This window comes from Podarcis raffonei, chromosome 8, assembly GCF_027172205.1.
Source record: "Podarcis raffonei isolate rPodRaf1 chromosome 8, rPodRaf1.pri, whole genome shotgun sequence".
NCBI classification, from domain to species: domain Eukaryota; kingdom Metazoa; phylum Chordata; class Lepidosauria; order Squamata; family Lacertidae; genus Podarcis; species Podarcis raffonei.
Window position 1 is genome coordinate 33,859,700 of NC_070609.1, and position 18,109 is coordinate 33,877,808.

General features: G+C 42.3%; 2 protein-coding genes across 5 annotated transcripts; one reads left to right on the plus strand and one right to left on the minus strand.

The window, feature by feature from the left end:
- Positions 1-375: 375 nt before the first annotated feature.
- Positions 376-9,841, minus strand: RBBP4 (RB binding protein 4, chromatin remodeling factor). Of its 2 annotated transcripts, none has more exons than XM_053399089.1 (12): positions 9,562-9,841; positions 7,914-8,061; positions 7,092-7,237; positions 6,307-6,480; positions 5,514-5,629; positions 5,252-5,412; positions 4,966-5,092; positions 4,720-4,797; positions 3,052-3,128; positions 2,905-2,962; positions 2,216-2,326; positions 376-1,363 (listed from the first exon to the last, which is right to left on the minus strand). In XM_053399089.1, exons 1-12 carry the CDS (start codon positions 9,575-9,577, stop codon positions 1,298-1,300), a joined length of 1,278 nt encoding a protein of 425 aa, XP_053255064.1. In that variant the 5' UTR covers positions 9,578-9,841; the 3' UTR covers positions 376-1,297. The 2 variants fall into 2 exon arrangements, with proteins under 2 accessions (XP_053255064.1, XP_053255063.1); XM_053399088.1 differs by lacking the exon at positions 9,562-9,841 and adding an exon at positions 9,268-9,392.
- Positions 9,842-11,084: 1,243 nt separating this feature from the next.
- On the plus strand, positions 11,085-16,820 carry ZBTB8OS (zinc finger and BTB domain containing 8 opposite strand). Of its 3 annotated transcripts, none has more exons than XM_053399094.1 (7): positions 11,085-11,496; positions 12,279-12,303; positions 13,577-13,698; positions 14,639-14,721; positions 15,351-15,403; positions 16,025-16,061; positions 16,253-16,820. In XM_053399094.1, the coding sequence occupies exons 1-7, from the start codon at positions 11,409-11,411 to the stop codon at positions 16,337-16,339; spliced, it is 495 nt and encodes a 164-aa protein (XP_053255069.1). In that variant the 5' UTR covers positions 11,085-11,408; the 3' UTR covers positions 16,340-16,820. The 3 variants fall into 3 exon arrangements, with proteins under 3 accessions (XP_053255069.1, XP_053255070.1, XP_053255071.1); XM_053399096.1 differs by having other exon boundaries at positions 11,401-11,488; XM_053399095.1 differs by lacking the exon at positions 12,279-12,303 and having other exon boundaries at positions 11,397-11,496.
- The last annotated feature ends 1,289 nt before the right edge of the window (positions 16,821-18,109 follow it).

An 18,109-nucleotide genomic window follows, 5' to 3' on the forward strand; every position in this document is an offset into this window, starting at 1 on the left:
AGGCGTTACCTAAACATCTCCAGCCTCAAACTAGTAAATGATACATACCCACCGTTTTCTAGTGGCCAGCTTATTGTATTATTTTAGCAGATCATATCAAATTGGTTCTTTCAACAGGCAGCTCACCACTCTCAACCCTCCTCAAAACACAGGCAGCAGCAAGTTCTGCCATTTTACATCATACTCTCATTGCCAGTTGCAAAGTGATTTCCACGTATTTCAAGATTTCAACTTCATAATATATCATTCCGTTCCATTCTTTAGCATAACTGTACTTCATTAACAATTTAGAAGCCACACAATTAAGCCACCACTTTGGTTCCAGAAAACTTAAGTGTCGATTTTTTAAAAAAGAAAAGACAATCACATCCCACATAGAAAACCAAATTTATTTAATCTGAAGCACTTGTATGGTTCATGGAAAGTTAAATGGGCTGCTGGTGGAACAGTTCACCCTCACAGGAGATGTGCTGATACAAGGTGAAATATCATGTGATCATTCTTTATATCAGTCTTTATTACATATATCAGCTGAAAACAAACACTTTCATAACTTGGTGGTCCCCCCAGTTAAAAAAAAAACCACAGAAAGGAAAGATAATAGAACACAGTTCAAGAAACACACAAGAGGGCAAAGTAATGTGCAGTTTTAGGTGACTACCATATTCATATCCACATCCTAAGTTGCCCCATCAGAAAAGGATAGAAGGACCAAAGTATTATGAAGAAAACTCAGGCATTATCTGGACAGACCAACTTACTCTAATCAAGGACAGTAGCTAGAAACAAAGTTAAGAATAGGTGACCCTGCACTGGATTTATCTGTATCTGAAACAAGACTAGAGCTAAAGCTCTAAACATATTCTTTTATCAGGAGGGACCAATAAAAATAAAATAGAGAGAAGCTTCTACTCTAAAATTCCCCTCAGTAGAAAACATTCAGATCTTACCAACGCTTGTACTGAAACAATTCAGGCATAGTTTATATTAAAATTTCTTGTAGCAGGCTGTGTACACCAGCTCTCAATCAATGAGTTTTTAGGTGAAAAATTGTCAACTAAGAAGCCACTGTGTGATGCTAGCTCAAGTCAGGTTCAACTTTCAACAGCAACAGTTCACTTTCTGAGTTAGAAGCAAGGCTGATGGATAATATCTACAGATGGGCTGTTGAATGCACAGTGCATGTGTTTGTCTCTCGCAAAACGGCACAGCTGACAATCTCAAGAAACTTAGGAGAACAGGGCAGGGAGAGGACAACAACAGGAAACAAACAGCAAGGATTGAAGGGGTCAAGTCTCTAAGAGCCTTGCCCTTCTGGATCCACACTTCCTTCAGGATCTTCATCATTATATATGTTCTCTGCCTAAACAGAGAGAGAGGAATGAAGAATTAGATAGAAGTATCAATCTGACAGTTAAGCAAATTCCCATTCTAAGGGCACAATCCAAACACTACAGTGACAAACTTTACCCTAAGTAACTTCCAACACATAGCAAATTCAATACCTTTGTCAGACACACGGATTGAGTCATTATTCTGCCAAATATTTATTAAGACGACAGACTTCCTTCTACAGTTTGAGATTATATGCATCTTATGGGTGCTCTGTGCCCCACCAGAAGGGAATGCCTTTGAAATCTTGAATGCTTACAAATGTTTGGAAAGACAGCCCTGTAGCTTCTTTCTAGGGACGTGGGTGGCGCTGTGGTCTAAACCACTGAGCCTAGGGCTTGCCGACTGGAAGGTCAGCGGTTTGAATCCATGCGACGGGGTGAGCTCCTGTTGCTTGGTCCCTGCTCCTGCCAACCTAGCAATTTGAAAGTGCAAGTAGATAAATAGGTACCGCTCCAGCGGGAAGGTAAACGCCATTTCCATGCGCTGCTCTGGTTTCGCCAGAAGCGGCATAGTCATGCTGGCCACATGACCCAGAAAAACTGTCTGTGGACAAACGTCGGCTCCCTCAGCCAGTAAACCGAGATAAGCAACGCAACCCCAGAGTCGTTTTTGACTGGATTTAACTGTCAGGGGTCCTTTACCCTTTTTTAAAGCTTCTTTCTACCATTAACATTCATGAGAGATTCATACAAGTATCTCAAAAGAAATTTATCATAACTCCAATAAAAGAAAACCAGAATGTTCACTCTGTTGTAGCTACTGCACAGCTGCACACAGTTTTGGATTCACTTTCCCGTCAAATAATCAACCAAGTACTTACCATTTGCCAGACTTGCATGATATTGTCTTCTGATACCGAACAAATTACCCAGGGTTCATTTGGATTCCAGGAGAAGTCAGATATCTTTGCAGTGTGACCACCATGAATAAACTAACATTGAGAATAAGATAGTTATTTAAGTACACAATTCCAATACAGAATACATATTTCAAGAACAGGGTTACAATTCTTATGTGTGAATCATATAGATACCTATAGTAGATTACCAACATAAAACCCACCAATCTTCAATAAAGGCTGGACTATCAGTAAGGCAAAATTTAAAATAAAAATCCAAGCCTAGGTCTAAAATACAATGAAGCATCAACTCCACAATTGAGCTAATCCATTTTTATTTCTATGTTTTTCCCCTCCTCCTCTCAACTGCAGGGCTTAATTCATTCACAGCTGTGGGGAGGGGGTTTAAGATGGAAGAAGAGTCACAGAAAGTATCTCATTCACAGATCAGCTGGGAGTGTCAGCAAGAAGCTGCCACTCAGGAAGCTGCAAAATAGTTCATGGAAGGAAGAGTACATGTAAAGCAGAATGAAACACCAACTCTGATCAAGGATGATGTACACAAGTGCCAGTCTCTCACCAGCTGACCAAGCCCAAACAAAGGCATAAAACCTCATTTTTTATTGGGGAGTGGGGGGAGAATTGGTGGCAACACCAAAACTCTCACTTACCAACAGCTCAGGTGGGCCATCCTCTGCATCTTCGGGAGACTGCTCTTCTCCAATTTTACTGAAACAGAAGACAGTAATTAGAGACACACAAAAAGCACTTCTGGTGAACTCAGCATTTCCACAACACTACACACATCTGAGGCTTACCTTAAATCCCAGACATTCAGTCTGCGATCGGTACCACTGGAAGCCAGAATGGTTTCATTATGTGGTGACCACTGAACCTGCATCAATTAGGATGAGATAGAACATTTTGCCTTAGTATCTATCACAGTTTTGATGCAATTTTTATTGTTCTTACACAGTATATCAAACAATAACTGTTCATTAATGCCAGCTAATCACTTTAATATCCCTATTTATTATTCTGCTCTTGAAAACTGCTCACAGTTCAAATATGCTACACAATTAGTTGAGCAGAGGAGGGATACCATCAATCATAATGACCAGAAAGCTAAACACGCTTTAATTATTTGAAAATGTTTAATCCACTCTTTCATAAAATATAACAAGGCGGCCTACAACATATAAAATGCAATTAAATCAATCTATATAACATAATTTAAAAACTCAGTAGATACTGGTTGGTTTAAAGAAAAATACAGTATCATATTGTGACGGTCTGTTTCGACAGCAGTTTTCAGAAAATGTCTGAAAGAAGGCAGGGATAGGTCCTGCTGAATATCTACAGGTAGGCAGTTTCACAGGGCAGGGCAAGGCCTGCCGCATTTAAGGCTCAGTCCCTATTGGAAGCCAATGGAACCTCAAGGGCTTGGGGAATCTGCAGACATGCAGACATCGGAGGATCTGAGGTGGAGAACAAAAGATCAGATAGTCCTTAAGGTACTCTGGGCCAAAGCTGTTTAGGGCTTTGTGAATTAACACAAGAATCTTGAACCTGGTCTGGCAGTAAATCAGCACCAGTGCACCTTTCTCAACAGCAGACTAACAGGCTGCCAGCATTCTGCTCCTTTGAGCAGTCTGTATTTGGAAACCAAATTATGGAGAGGCGGCCCCCATTTATGCGTGTTCAATATGTACACGACTGTGCATACACGCCAAACCTGGAAGTGACCCGAAAAGCCACAAAAAGGGCAGAACAGTATGAGGAGTTTGCCGGCTTTTTCAATGGTGTTTCAAAGATACACGATTTCACTGACACAAGTGGTGCCTCAGAACACAACCCCCACGTAAATAGTGGGTTGCCTGTACTTTAAATTCTAGAAGCACCTCATAAAGCTAGTATATCATGAAACCACCCAAGTCTTTAAGATGTATCACCAGACCTATTAGTTATATTTTCCACCCCTGGGAATAAGTGCAATGCATCAAATGGGATGCATTTAGGGAAATCAAAAAGTCTCCAAATGTCTTTATTAGTCATTACTTGCACACTTTACTGATGCATACTTTATCACCATAACAAATGAAGAAAATTAGTACTCTGAGTCATCAAATAAGTAACCTTGTCCTACACTTATTCTGGTATTCTAACCCTCTCTTTGTAACTGCCAATGGTTTTTTCTGTCAGCCAAGTCAGTCACTTAAGCCTCACTGCCCAAATATTCCATTCCAATTTTTTTAATCTGCTGCTTAAGGATCAGCAACATGCTTTTTCCACAAGCAGAAAAATCAACATATCTGCTGTAAGTTTTCTAACTGAACTAACACAGAGATGAGCAAACCTGTCAATAGTTAGTCTGAAACTTTAATAGTAAGGCCAATTCTGAGAAGGAAAAATCAAAGACTCTTTTAAGAGCAGCCATGTTGTCAAATGATCAGAAAATGATGTCACATGATATTATGTGAGCTTACCTGGAATATTTCATCTTTGTGTGACTCAAAGGAGTGCAACTTCAGTTTCAGGTTTCGCAGATCCCATAATGCAACAGTCTGGCCAGGAAAACCAGAGCATAATTAATAAATAAGAATATTCCTTTATTGTACTGTACACAGCCCACAGCCCCACAGACACAACACATACTCTTCTACAGTATAACAATCCCCTTAATTCTGCAACTATGGATTAGGCAATGTTTTCTGCGAATTCTGGGCAGACACCTTATCAGCTGATCCCGTGGCCAAGATGAACTCGCTATAAGGATTGAAAGACAGACAGTTCACTTCAGCAGTGTGAGCATCCACCGAATGGCTTGGCTTGGAAGTGTTGTTTGACCGGGTGTCCCAACTGTAAAAAACGAAATTTAAGATAAGAAACACCTTTGATGGACCAACTAACACACACTAATTGCAAGTGTAACTATTAATAAGAGCCTATCCCTCCAACTTTTAAAGAGAATTCAAGGAAAAATAATTCAATGTGAACAAAATATATAACTTTGCTTACATCATAAGTTTCTGATCATCAGCAACAGATCCAAAGAGAGATTCATGCAGCAAATGCCAGGAAACGTCTTCTACCACAGCTGTATGGCCTGTAAAGATAGTCTTCGCATCCACCACTTTCCCTTCCTTTGGAACAGCACTTATGTCCCACAAGCAAATGGTCTTAAAGAGATAAAATGGGAAAATACATTAACATAAGAAACATTCATTTGGCAGATATGTACATTATGTATACCTGGACTAACTAAGCATACAATACTCACATGATCATCAGATGCACTAAGCAGATGACCGCTAAGGTTTGGATTCCAAGACAAACCATAGCCTTCTTTTTGATGCCCACGAAGACGTAGATCTGGATTACACTCACCAGAGGGGTCTGCAAAGGAGATAGGGTTGTTGCTTGTGTTATTCATGCAGTATTATAAAATAGCAAACAAAGATAAATTAATCACTTAAAACATATGGACAGATCTTCTTCTTGGCTTATAGTAGAAATGGCACCACAGGGGCCGCTTTAAAGCAGTCCTTAATAGTACTTTTTGAAGTCTCCACCATCCTCTTCTTTCATTTAAAGGAGATTGGGGAAGGATGATTCAAAAAGCACTCTGGCGAAAGACTTCTTTGTTCTGCTTTCAAGTTTTTCAAACTATGCTTGTCCATCACAAATCTTAATAAATTATTTGAAAACATCTTAAATTCTGTTCCAGCATGAAATCAGATTAGTATAGCCTCACTTGAAAGTGTCTTGCTTTCTGAGGCAGTTCTGAGACCAGCAACTGTGGTAAACACCTAAAGAGCAGTCTCTGTATCCTGAACACCATTAATTTTCCTGCTATACATTCCTAGCCTAGATTCAACCAACAAAACTAAATTAAATGGCAGTAAACAAAGCATACATTAATATACAACAAATGAGAAAAGAAGCAGCTTCCCGCACTTTAAAAATAATCTCCTCAATACAATACTTGGAATCAACAAGGCCTGTCAATTTATTTTATCCCCAAAGTACATATATAAAAGGAACAAGGTTCAGATATGACAAAAGACAAATACCTGGTTTAGATGGATGCTTGGTATAATCAAAAACAAGTACATCACTGGATGGAGTCTTTGTGGCAATAATGCAAGGATTCTGGGGCATGTAGCGTGCTCTATTCACTTCTCCTTCATGGTTAATTTTTATTTCAATTTCAATTTTCCCACTAACAGAGCCAAATCCTCCAAACTCTGAAAATAAAGAAGGCATTTCTATAATAGCTACATGTTTCAAGTCAATCATACTAGAAAATAAACCAATTAAAACCAAGAATCTATGCCATATGGACATTATGGAACTAAAAAAAGACATTTTTTGAATACAGTATGTCTTTGTTTACATTTGGAAAACAATATCCCAAAGTATCTTTAAGCAATATGATTTTAGAAAGCTTTATATATAAATCAAGATATATTTAAATTGGTACAACACTGCTGACATATCATATTAACACTCTGTAACATGTTATATCACCCATTAAGCAAAAAAGTTCAAGACAGCAGTAAGCCAACATATTGCTAATCAACCAGATGTTGAAACATAATATCTGTAACAGCAAGACTTCAATTTCAGACAAGTACTTCATCTACTAAGTTGCACTGTTTAATGTATATCCAATTTTCTGGACATAAAATACATCCTGGAAACCAAAGCGTCACTGGGCCATTTATTGGTTTAGTTTTTTATCTTAGCCTAACACCAACAGTCCTCCCCAAGATCTGTGCCTTGTTAACCTAATAAGATAAAACATCAGGAAGATTCAGGAAGAAACCCACTCTTCTTTCCCATTTTGTTCTCTTACCTCCCTTCTCACTATCATAGTGTGAGGCATCAAACTGTGCATCATCATTAGGGAGCTGCACGCTGGCTATCACAAGGTGATTTTGTTCATCAGAGGTATGGGTCCCAAGAACTAGCCGGTGAATACTGAAGTCTTTGCCTTCAGGTCTACAATGCCATAAAAAAACAATGGAACAATGAGGTCAAAGGGTGTTTGTTTACTTGGACTGACTCCTCGTTAGGGTCACTGGCATGAATGTTAGGAACACCAATAGAGTCAATGTGAATTTCCCTTTCTACTACTACAGAAACTTACTAGAGTTGCTGGTTTTCCTTACCCAACAATATGAAATATTGCAAGCAGAAAAACAATGTAGCAATTAGAGTTACAATAGATGTTAAAATATTTATTGCCTTTCTGGGACACTCAAATTCAAAGCTAACATGTTGGCTGCATTCCATCATGCATCTGTTTATCAGTCAGAAATGCTCAACTTCTTTGCTCCTCCCTCTGCCACAACTAAACCAGTACATCCAATTAACTATAGTTTCCAGCTTCAGAAGCCAGTATACTAAACCGGGGTTTGAAGTTGATATAATATTATGGCTTGTTCCAGAGCTGTTAACCAGTTTCTTAGATTGAACAAGACAAGAAGCTACAGTTATAAATTTCCTGATTTAATGTTGGTGTGCACAAACTGGCCCTTACTTAGTTTAACAAACTTGTTCATATACTAAAGAAATGCAGGCATAGTCCTATGGATGTTTACTCAAAAGTAAGCCTCTATGTTGCATAGGCCTTAATCAACTAAATGAGTGTTTATGCTGCAGTCATGTGTGTTACCTGGTTACATCAGGAAGCCATTGAGCAGTCAAGCTGGGCCATTCCAAAGCATGGGTCATTACAAGATCATAGAGAAATGGAGTGTTCTTTTTCCAGATTTTATATTCTTCATTGATCACTCGCTCCTCCACAGCATCATCAAAGGCAGCTGATAATTATAAGAAAAGAATGCATTAATTAATGCTGGTAAATAAACCTAAAAACCTTATGGGCACATACCATAGCTCTCCAGCAAAATATATTTAGAATTTAGGGTAGAGAGGAAGATATTCACATCTTCTGTACACAGGAATTTATTCCATGCCCCAAACTGTGTCACGCTGATTAATCACTGACACTCCATTGTGTCTCTAGAAAGACTGATGCCAACACATTGGGAACCATCTCCACACAAAGTTCATTTATAATATCATTAAGTCAATTGATGGCTTTAGACAAACTACTGTATTCTCAACCTCCCACCTGCAAGAGGAGCAAGATCTACTTTACAGGGCTTTTGTACTGATTACTTAGGTAACAGAACTGAGGCAATTTGAACACTGCTAAAATAAGGCTAAACAGAAAATAGAGGAGTGACCTCTGGACAATTTGCAGCAAGCACTTCTTACTCTCAAAATCTGAGCAATGACAAGAATGAAAAAGGTTCCCCTCACTAAATGGCACTATTAAACAAAAGAAGTTGGGGGCTGGGTAGGCAGTGGCTTGCTGAAGGACGCAAGCTTAACTTCTGTTACTGAAAACGAATCCCTGGATCATGCATGTTCTTGTTTAACTGTGCATTGTGCCTCTTTCCCCCTAGACACTAGCCTGAATCTGGCTTCAGGTGTATCTCAGAGTTCTAGTTTAAAAAACAAAAAATCAGCAACGTGGAAATCTGCTCACTCCCTTCTCTAAAGAAGAGCACTTCTTAAAAACAGAACAACCCAACTAGGCTGTTTGGAACACAAAGAAGAAGTGTGTAAAGAAATGGCATCGTTCTCTTTCTTTTCTAGGGCTCTGTGCCTTTAAGACACACTCTCCCCCCCCCCCGCCAACCTAATGTACCTCACAGGTTGCTGAGAATCTAAAGCGGGGGCGGGGAAGAGGCGAGGGGAAGGAAGCCATGTACGCAGCCCTGGGCCCCGTGGAGAAAAAGGAACATTCTACACATGATGCTACATAACCACCACCCCAGAAGCAGAAATTTACGAGGCGGTGGAACCCCTCGCGCCCCAATTCTTCTCCTCCTCCGCCTCGCGAGCGTCTCCCTCCCCGGCTGGAGAAGCGGCGCCAGCGGAACCGCCGCAGTTTGTTCGAGGCCCATGGGGGGGAGGGGGGTTGAGAGGCCGGCGAGCCGCCCTTGCGAAAAGCCCACCTGAGCCATCCTGCAGCCCTCCCCGCCTCATTACAAAGCAGCTCCACGCAAAGAACCCGAGAACCACGAAGGAGGCGAGGGAAGAGGAGGGGGCGGGAGGGAAGGTGCCAGGAAAGGAGGGAGGAGCGCCCCATTGGGCGGCTCCCACGGAAAGGGGGCAGGGCCGGGGAAGCAGGCGCGGGGATTGGACGAGGCGCTTTTCTGCAAGGGTCCGCGAGGAGGCCGGAAAGGGAGGGGGAAGGGGGAGTGAGGCCTAGTCGACTCTCCCGCCTCAGCAGCGCCCGCTCCGCTCACCTTCTTTATCCGCCATGATTCCGACTCTCTTCGGGAGCGCCGGCGACGTCGCGGCCTTCCTAGTTTACCTCAGGACTTAGCCCGCCCTTCACTAGGCGCCTCGTGCTACTCGCGCTGGGCTGCTGAGCGCTCCTCTATTGTTTCCTGAATCGTCGTAGTTCTCCTTTCCCCCCCTTCACAATTCACTTGAGAACGGCAGTGGCGCGCGAGACGGGTTCGCGCCAACTCTGTCCAATCGCAGACCCAGCCGCCGCGATCTTCTCGGCGAATCACGACGGCGGGAATGGGGGAGGAGGGGCGGGGCCGAGTGGGCGTGCTCGCTGAGGGAAGGATGGCGCACGCGCTCTCTCCACCCCTCCCTTCTCCCGTTTCGTCGTTACGGAAGAAGGGCAGTGGCTTGCCGAAGCTTCCGTAGGGGCCGCCATTTTGTTTTTGGTTAGGAGGCCTGAGAGTTGCTAGGCCGCTCTTGCGAAACGGGTGGTTGTGCGAGTCTATTGGAGAAGCAAACATTGCCTTTTGGGCTGAGATTAGGGAAATGTGATAGCTGAAAAAATCTACTGAATGTTATTGGCTTTTGAGGTACATGTGGCTTCTTCCGCACTCCCACCTGTAAAATGGGAGTAACAATCAAAATAATAATAATAATAATACATTTTTATTTGTATCCCGCCCTCCCCGGCCAAGGCTGGGCTCAGAGCGGCTAACATCATAAAATGCCCAACTTCACAAGTGCTTTGGCACATGGAAACAAAATAAATTTTGTCAGGTGCTTTGTGTATTTATCCCTGCCCTTTATATGCCAACACAAAAGTGAAATGGTCTAATTGTATTTGTTACATTATATATAAGTGGGTGTAAGTAAGTAAACACTTAAATACACATCATCCAGGGAGTAAGGCCCATTGCATACTGTGGGGCTTGTTATAATCACCTCAAAACAGATGAAATACTTCCAATATGAGATTAACCGAAAGAGTGAGAAGAACATGATTTGCCTAAAGCATGTAGCATATTTCTTAATATATTTTTATTTATTAAAAAAAAGAGTGATCATCCATTGTGCACTGCTTTGTTCCAGCAGTTAGCGTCAAACGAGGACAGATGATACCCAGGTCCAAATTCCCTTGTAAGTGATGGTGTGCCAGTCCCCATCACTCAGCCTTGCCTATTTTACAGTGGTGATAACCAGGTTGTGAAGGGAAGAATCCTGTACTCCACTCTATGGTTCTGGGAGGGTGGAATGAAAGCGTACTGAATAAAATTAATATACACATGCCAACCTTAAAATTATGGCACCGTTACTACGCCAGCAATAAAAAAAAAAGAAACAAAGATTGTCAACTATCTTCTTCTTAGGCCACTCTTGTGTCTTTCGCAGCTGTATAAGGCCAGGCAGATATCCAGCAGGTGAAGCTTTCGCTGCCCTTGCATTGGCATATATGCCAGGAAAAGCTTCTCCTAATGAATTTCTGCTTGACAGGAGTCAGCTGTTGAAGGACACACAGGAGCCCTGGTTTGAATGTTTCGTTTAAAAACAGCAAGTATAGCTCAGGAAAAGGGAGCATCTTGTTTAATTGTCTTTTTGCCAGATCGATGTGTAGGTCTAAGAATTAAAAGCACAACATTTCAAATTGCCGCTTTTCAGGGGAGGGGGAAGTACTAATAAAGCAGCATGGATACAGATATACAAATATGATACAGATAGATCTATAATGAAGGGAACTGTTCCTTTAAATGCGGGCTTGGCTGCGGCTGACATGCTTTAGGCAGGAAGGAGGCCATCTTTCGTCTCTTCTGTCCTAAGAGGAGGAAGTGAATTGAATTTTGCATGGCAAAAGCAGCAAGCCATGGCAGATAACTACCGGGACTACAACTTGACAGAGGACCAGAAAATCGTTAAGACGAAGTACCCGCCTCTCAATAAGAAGTATGAATGTGAGTGTATTCCTGAGAGGTCTTAGTCTGTGCGTGGATTTATAGTTCTTTGGTGGAAATGCAGCGCTGGGCTCAGCTCCAGAGTTTCCACAAACCGAGTGCCTGTACATCTTTAACCGGGGGCGGGGAAAGAGGGTGTCGGTTACAGGCTGCGGGACATTGCTGGGTGGGATTCTTCTCCGGAGTCTTGTATTGCGCCCCGGAGAGAGAAGTGGAGGGGGGGCGGCGGATTGGAGCAACAGCGTTGGCTCCGCACACCCATAAACAGCGTAGCTCTGTTGGGTCTGTAGGAGAAAAAAAACCAAAATCTTTAGCAAGGCAATGCTATTTATTTGGACCCAGAATGTCACTTTGGGGTTTGTCCAGCATGCTGAAGGTTTTGCCCTTCTGTAAAGTGTTGCTGTTTCCTAGGCTAGGAGAGCGTGTTGAAACTTGGCAGACAAGACGAAGTTTTGCTCTCGAAAATAAAATCTGAGACTGCTTGCTGTGGAGGGCTTAATATACTTCTGTGTAGTTCACTTTGTCTTAACTTTCTTTTTGGTGACACGAACCTGCTACACCCCCTGACCTCACTCTAGAAGGGTCAGCTTCTTGCGATGTATTGTTATGCTGTACGTGTAAATGAATTTACTGTGCTTGGAATATTCTTGTTCTGACTGCTTATTCTCCCTGTCTTGGTCTTTTAGATCTGTTTTTTTCTTTTTTCTTTTTTTAATTGAATAAACTATTTTAAGTTGCCCCAGGTAGCTTCATATTTTTTCATATTTTTAATCCCTATTTAGATCTGGATCATACTGCTGATGTGCAGTAAGTATTTATTTATAAGCTTACAATCTAACAGGGACAATGAGAAGGAAAAAAAAAAAGCAAAATGACCCAAATAATCTTTTAAGGGGGAAATATTCCTCAGTTGCATAATGCATGTACTTTCCCACCCTGCTAATACCATATTTCACCAGTTATTCTCCCCATTGCTGATGTTACCACATCTGACCTTTTCTATATAAACAAGCACAAGTGTGCTGCTTAGATAAAATCTGCCCAGGTACATGGAACAGGGTTAGCTGTCCTCTGCTGAGTCAGATTTTTGGTCCATTAAGCTAAGGTGCATCTACGATTATTGACTGGCAGCAGCTCTCCAGGGTTTCAGAGAAAGACTTTTCCTGGCTTTCCCAAGAGGTGCCAGGAATTGAAGTCTGGACCTTTTCTGTGCAAAGCAGACCTTCTACCTCTTGAATCAACAGCTTTTCTTCAAAGGTATCTGGCATTATCCCAATAGATGGGGTTATATGAGAAAACCCAAAAGCCTCAGGGATTTCAATGGGGGAACAGTGATGTCAGTATTTTCAATTTGTATATTGCCTTTCCATATAATAATATAACCAACATCCAGTTCATCAAAAGTGCCAAGAGCTGGGAAGTATGGCAACATATATAATTCATTCATGTTACCTCTTTACACAGTTCTTGTCTGCTACAGAGTGAAGTAGGTTGGATGGTGTGCCACCTATAACTCCTCTAAACGAGATGTATGCCTAGAGTTTTGTTCTTATGTCTTCTTGTCCTGGCTACTGTATTTCAGCACAAGGTTGTTTTGGATTTTTGCTATCACTCTATGGCAATAAGAAAAAATACCCAAAAAAGTGCCAAGTGCAAGAAATGGCAAGCCAGATTTCTTAGAATCTGCAGCAGATTACCTCTCACAGCCCCCCCCCATTCCCACAATGCTCATATTTTAGCACAATTCTTGAAAGCTCCAACAGCAACAAATACGGGGAAGCGGGGATTGATGCTGCACACCTTCTATTGTGTGCTGGATGTTCCTGCTGCTCTATTTTCCACCTACAAAGAAAGTTCCTAGTTGTGCAGAGGATGGAGCTAGGAATTCATAAATTCCAAGTACAAAGTTTTCAAGGGTGACTACTATATGCGAAGAATGGACAATTCTTAAACTGCAAATAGTGAACTTGTTAGAAGTGGAGCCAACTGGTCTTTCCTACATTAAGTGCAAGTTTCTCCTTTGTACATTCTCATCTTTTGCTTATAACTACTGCCCTGTAATGTGTGTGTGTGTTTTTAGGTTGCATGCCTGGGGAGATACCTTGGAAGAAGCATTTGAACAATGCGCCATGGCCATGTTTGGGTACATGACGGATACAGAGACGGTTGAACCTCTGGACACAGTAGAGGTGGAAGCAGAGGGTAAGGTGATGCTTTGAGAACTACAGCAGTACAGATTAATAAACACAGTGGCAAATGATTGTCTTTACTATTTTGCCAGCATAACTGTCACTTGCTGTTTCCCAAACATATTTATAACAGAGTAACACCCTATAGTTTGAGGCCTGTGCTTATTCAGGATTCACTGAAATTGAACTGCTTAAACTTAACATAGCAGGCCTGTAAGTATAAATGGTGATGCTTTTGCAAGCAGGAAACAGGCAAGCAGAAAGTTCAGCTTCAAATCATAGAATTTGAATTATAGAGTCATAGAGTTGGAAGGGACCCTCAGGACCATTTAGTCCAACTCCCCTGCAATGCAAGAATATGCACCTGTCCCTTACGGGGATCAAACCTGCAGCCTTGGCATTATCAGCATACGCTTTAACTAACTGAGCTATCCAGATGATGTTCAGTCTCAGAGGCAAGCAGAGCAACAAAAAACCCTATGACATTTATTTGTTTTTTATTTTTTTTATTAAATTTGTGTACCACCCTTCATCCGAAGATCACAGGGCAGTTCACTGCATAAAAATACAAAATTAGAACACAAAATACATAATAAAAACAAAAGCAAACCAATAACGTGCGCGCCCCTTCCACAAACACATTAAAAAAGACATAGAATGTTAATTAGCCCAAGCTGAAGGCCTGGTTATAGAAAAACATTTTTGCCTGACGCCTAAAGATACAGTTCATGGTTCGTGAGGTGTCCTATCGGTCCCCACGCAAGGGTTGGCTCTCTGATCTCTTGCTGAGCCATGATCTGTGGTGCAAGGGGAATTGAGTGGGAGTTTGAGCCTACACTGACATCTGTCTGTCATTAGGAAGGCTTGCCACACATACTGGGTTGGAGGGAGTCCTGCACCTTAAAGCTCCCAATATGTCTTCACACCCCACACCCCCCGCTTCTCTCCAACAGGACATGACATGCTGTCTCTTCTCTTCCACTTTCTGGATGAGTGGCTTTATAAATTCAGCGCCAATGAGTTTTTCATTCCCAGGGTGAGTGTTTGCTCTCTTCCTCCTTACAGTCTTGAGATATTTCTCAATTATTGTAATGTGTTCTGCACAGTGTCAGTTTGGTCACATGTTGTTGCATTGCCAAGGTATTGAATCCATTCTGCCTGAATACATTAATTTCCGAGGTAGCATCAAGAAACTAAGGAGAAAATCTAAAGAGGAACATTACTGTACTGTCCTTATTAGCATCCACTGTAATCATAAAGCAGGGAGCCAGCATTCAACTTTCACAGAAGTCTTCTCCAGGCTTGATAGCCAACAACAGAAAAGAAGGGACAGTGATGTTCCTCAAAGTTCCTCTGCAATGTGCTTACAGTTTATGGATCGAAGTTCTGGAAATTCTTTGCAAAACTAGTTAGATTATAGGAAAAGTTGAAGATGCTAGAATGGGGAGAAAGAAATTGTTATACAGACTGAAAGAGAAGCTCCTTTGACTTCTGAAATGTATTGCTTTTCATATGCCTTGAGGTTGTGTGGATGGTTGGGATTTATTTTTCTGCAAGGAAATGAAATACCTGGTACCTTTTCCAGTTATTACTAGAGCTATGTGAAAGTTTTTAATTGTTTTAAATCAACTAATTATATGTTTGTTCCCCTCCCCCATTTTGTAGGAAGTTAAAGTGCTCCACATTGACCGAATAAGGTTCAGAATAAGATCTATTGGGTGAGTTAAGTGGAATCATGCCATTTAAAAATGTTGATGGAAATGGCAGAGAGTCAAGACATGTTGGCTCTGTGTGAAAGTTTCCCTAGAGTGTGTACCAGGTGTCCTTTTGCATGTGCCAGGAGCCTTTTTAGTTCCCCACTGACTCTCACCATGGGCTCCTCCAGGATCCTTCTTGGATGGAGACAGCGAAGAGTTTGCTTTCTTTAAAGAGAATGCATGTTTCCACTTCAGCAATGTTGCTTTGCTGTAAGGGCTCAAACTAATCCCTGGTTCTGAAGAAGAAATGGAGGCCTTTGAAGATGCCAGGAGCTGTCTTGGCCTTCTTAATTCCTGATTCACACTTCAGCATGTGGGACAGTGTTCCTCCAATGGATCCCTGCACTGTCTCCTGGGTATGGACCTTTTGGGAACTGGAGTCGAGAGCCTTGTATGCCATAGCTCTCTAGGTTCTTGGGTGGGAAATCATTCTGGCTGCTAGGGGTGCCAGAATGGCCTCCTCTTTTCCTCAACATTCATCATTGTTCCACGTGTCTTTCATAAAATGACCAGAGGGGTTTCCTGCACTGTGACATAATTCAGTAACCTTGTAATAATCGTTACCCTTTTTCTCTCTTTAAGGTGGGGAGAAGAGTTCTCTTTGCCCAAGCATCCCCAGGTATGTTATGAATGTTGTCGTTTTCCTTCCTGAGTACTAGAGGCCCAGAGACAAATCAGGCTTAACTAACAAATCACCCCTTCCATTCATGTATTCTTAGACCTACCAGAGATTCTGCCTATCATTGTGCAGGTGAGCTCCTAGACTCCTGTTCCGGGCCAACTCAAATTGTCTTTTTTCTTCCCTCGCAGGGCACAGAGGTCAAAGCTATAACCTATTCAGCAATGCAGATTCATGAGGATGAAACGCCCGAGGTCTTTGTCATTATTGATATCTAAACAAAGTGCCACAAAAAACTGCATCGCCCTGGTTTATCTGCCAGAAGTGCTGTACATCCTAATCGAAGTGTTTGTCCTCCTGGAAATGACTCGGCAGAGGGCTAAATGAACCAAAGTGGTGAGGAGCATCAGGTTGGATGTAGCAGCTTGAATAGAAGACTCCCAAGTAATGTCCAGCTCTGGTGTGTTACTGAGGCTGATGCATCAAGCAGGAAGCATTGAAAAGATGGTGTGCATGTGTTGATTACTAGCCCAAGCATGATCTGGTACTGCAGCCTATAATGTGGTTTTTAAATGCTGGATTCTAATTCCTTATCTACTCTGGTGGGAGACTAATATTCTTTAGGGACAGGAAATGCAGGGATTTAAGACTATTCACTCTCGTCTGTCTTCATAATACTACCTCTTCTATTGCTTCTTTTGTCATTTATAGCCCATTGTAAAATACCCACCATAAAATGCTGCTTTCCTCCAGTGAGAAGTTGCCTGGAAATTAGCCTAAATCCTCTCCCCTTACAAAGCCATTTGAAACAGTAGTCCGATGCTGTCACAATGTTCCCAGTCACCTTCAACCACGGTTAGGAGATGACAGAAGCCTGCCTCTCAGGCTTCCTCTTCTCCTGTTCATGTCTTAGTTCCCACCAACAACAGTATGGTTTGCCCTAGCAGATAGGTTGTTCCAGAACAGGGTTACAAAAGAAATCCTGATTAATGCTGCTTCAGACATTACACTACACCAGGCACCCCCAAACTTGGCCCTCCAGATGTTTTGGAACTACAATTCCCATCATCCCTGACCACTGGTCCTGTTAGCTAGGGATGATGGGAGTTGTAGTCCCAAAACATCTGGAGGGCTGAGTCTGGGGGTGCCTGCACTACCCTATGGTTAGAGCTGTAGTGGCTGGTGAGGCACTTTTGCTTGGCTGGCTTCCTAACAGCAGGTTGCTGGTGTGGCACATGGCAGTGGATCCAAGCTCCCTATGCCTCAGTCCTCCCCTCTCCACAGCGACCTGCTGTGTTGGCAGGCCAGGAGAACCAAGATACCCCACCTGCACTGCCTCACCAACTGCTGCTGGTTAAACTAAACCATGGGATGGAGAAGGGAATTCATGCATGCTGGGGAAAAGGGAGCCTCACAGTCGATGCCACACTCCCAATGCATTAACCACAGTTAAAGATCAGAGCTATTATGTCTCCACTGAAAGGAAAGAGGAAAGGAAAGGAACAGAGCACACAAACAATTCCCCCCCCCCGAAGAGCAGCATTTGTTTTTGACAATCTATATGAACACACACACATAACTTGAATTGCAGACTTAACACACACACACACCTTGGGATTGAAGCAACGGGTCCCAGTCTCCTATAAGCAGCATTTGTTTCATGGGGCTTGCAGAGGAGCATAGCTTGGTGGCAAGTGTCTTACACTGGGCCACCCCTTTGCACCATGATACAAATCCAGCATTTTTTGTTAGGAGAGGGTACAAAATATTTCTAGAAGGCAGCCTTCGTCAATGCCCATCAGTCTCAGCTAGCATGGCCTTGCACGCTGAGGCTGATAGGCCTTGTAGTTTAAAACAGCTGGTGGGCATTAGGCTGATGATGGCTGCATATAAGAAGAGAAGGCATCATAAGAGGTGTAGACAGAGTGGTACTCTGTGTTAATTTGTGTGTGATTTCAGTTTTGATGTGTTCCACTTAGCTCTACAATTGTGTGAGCTTATTGGTGTATTGATTGGAGTAGGCACCCATCTATTTACGTAAATGACAG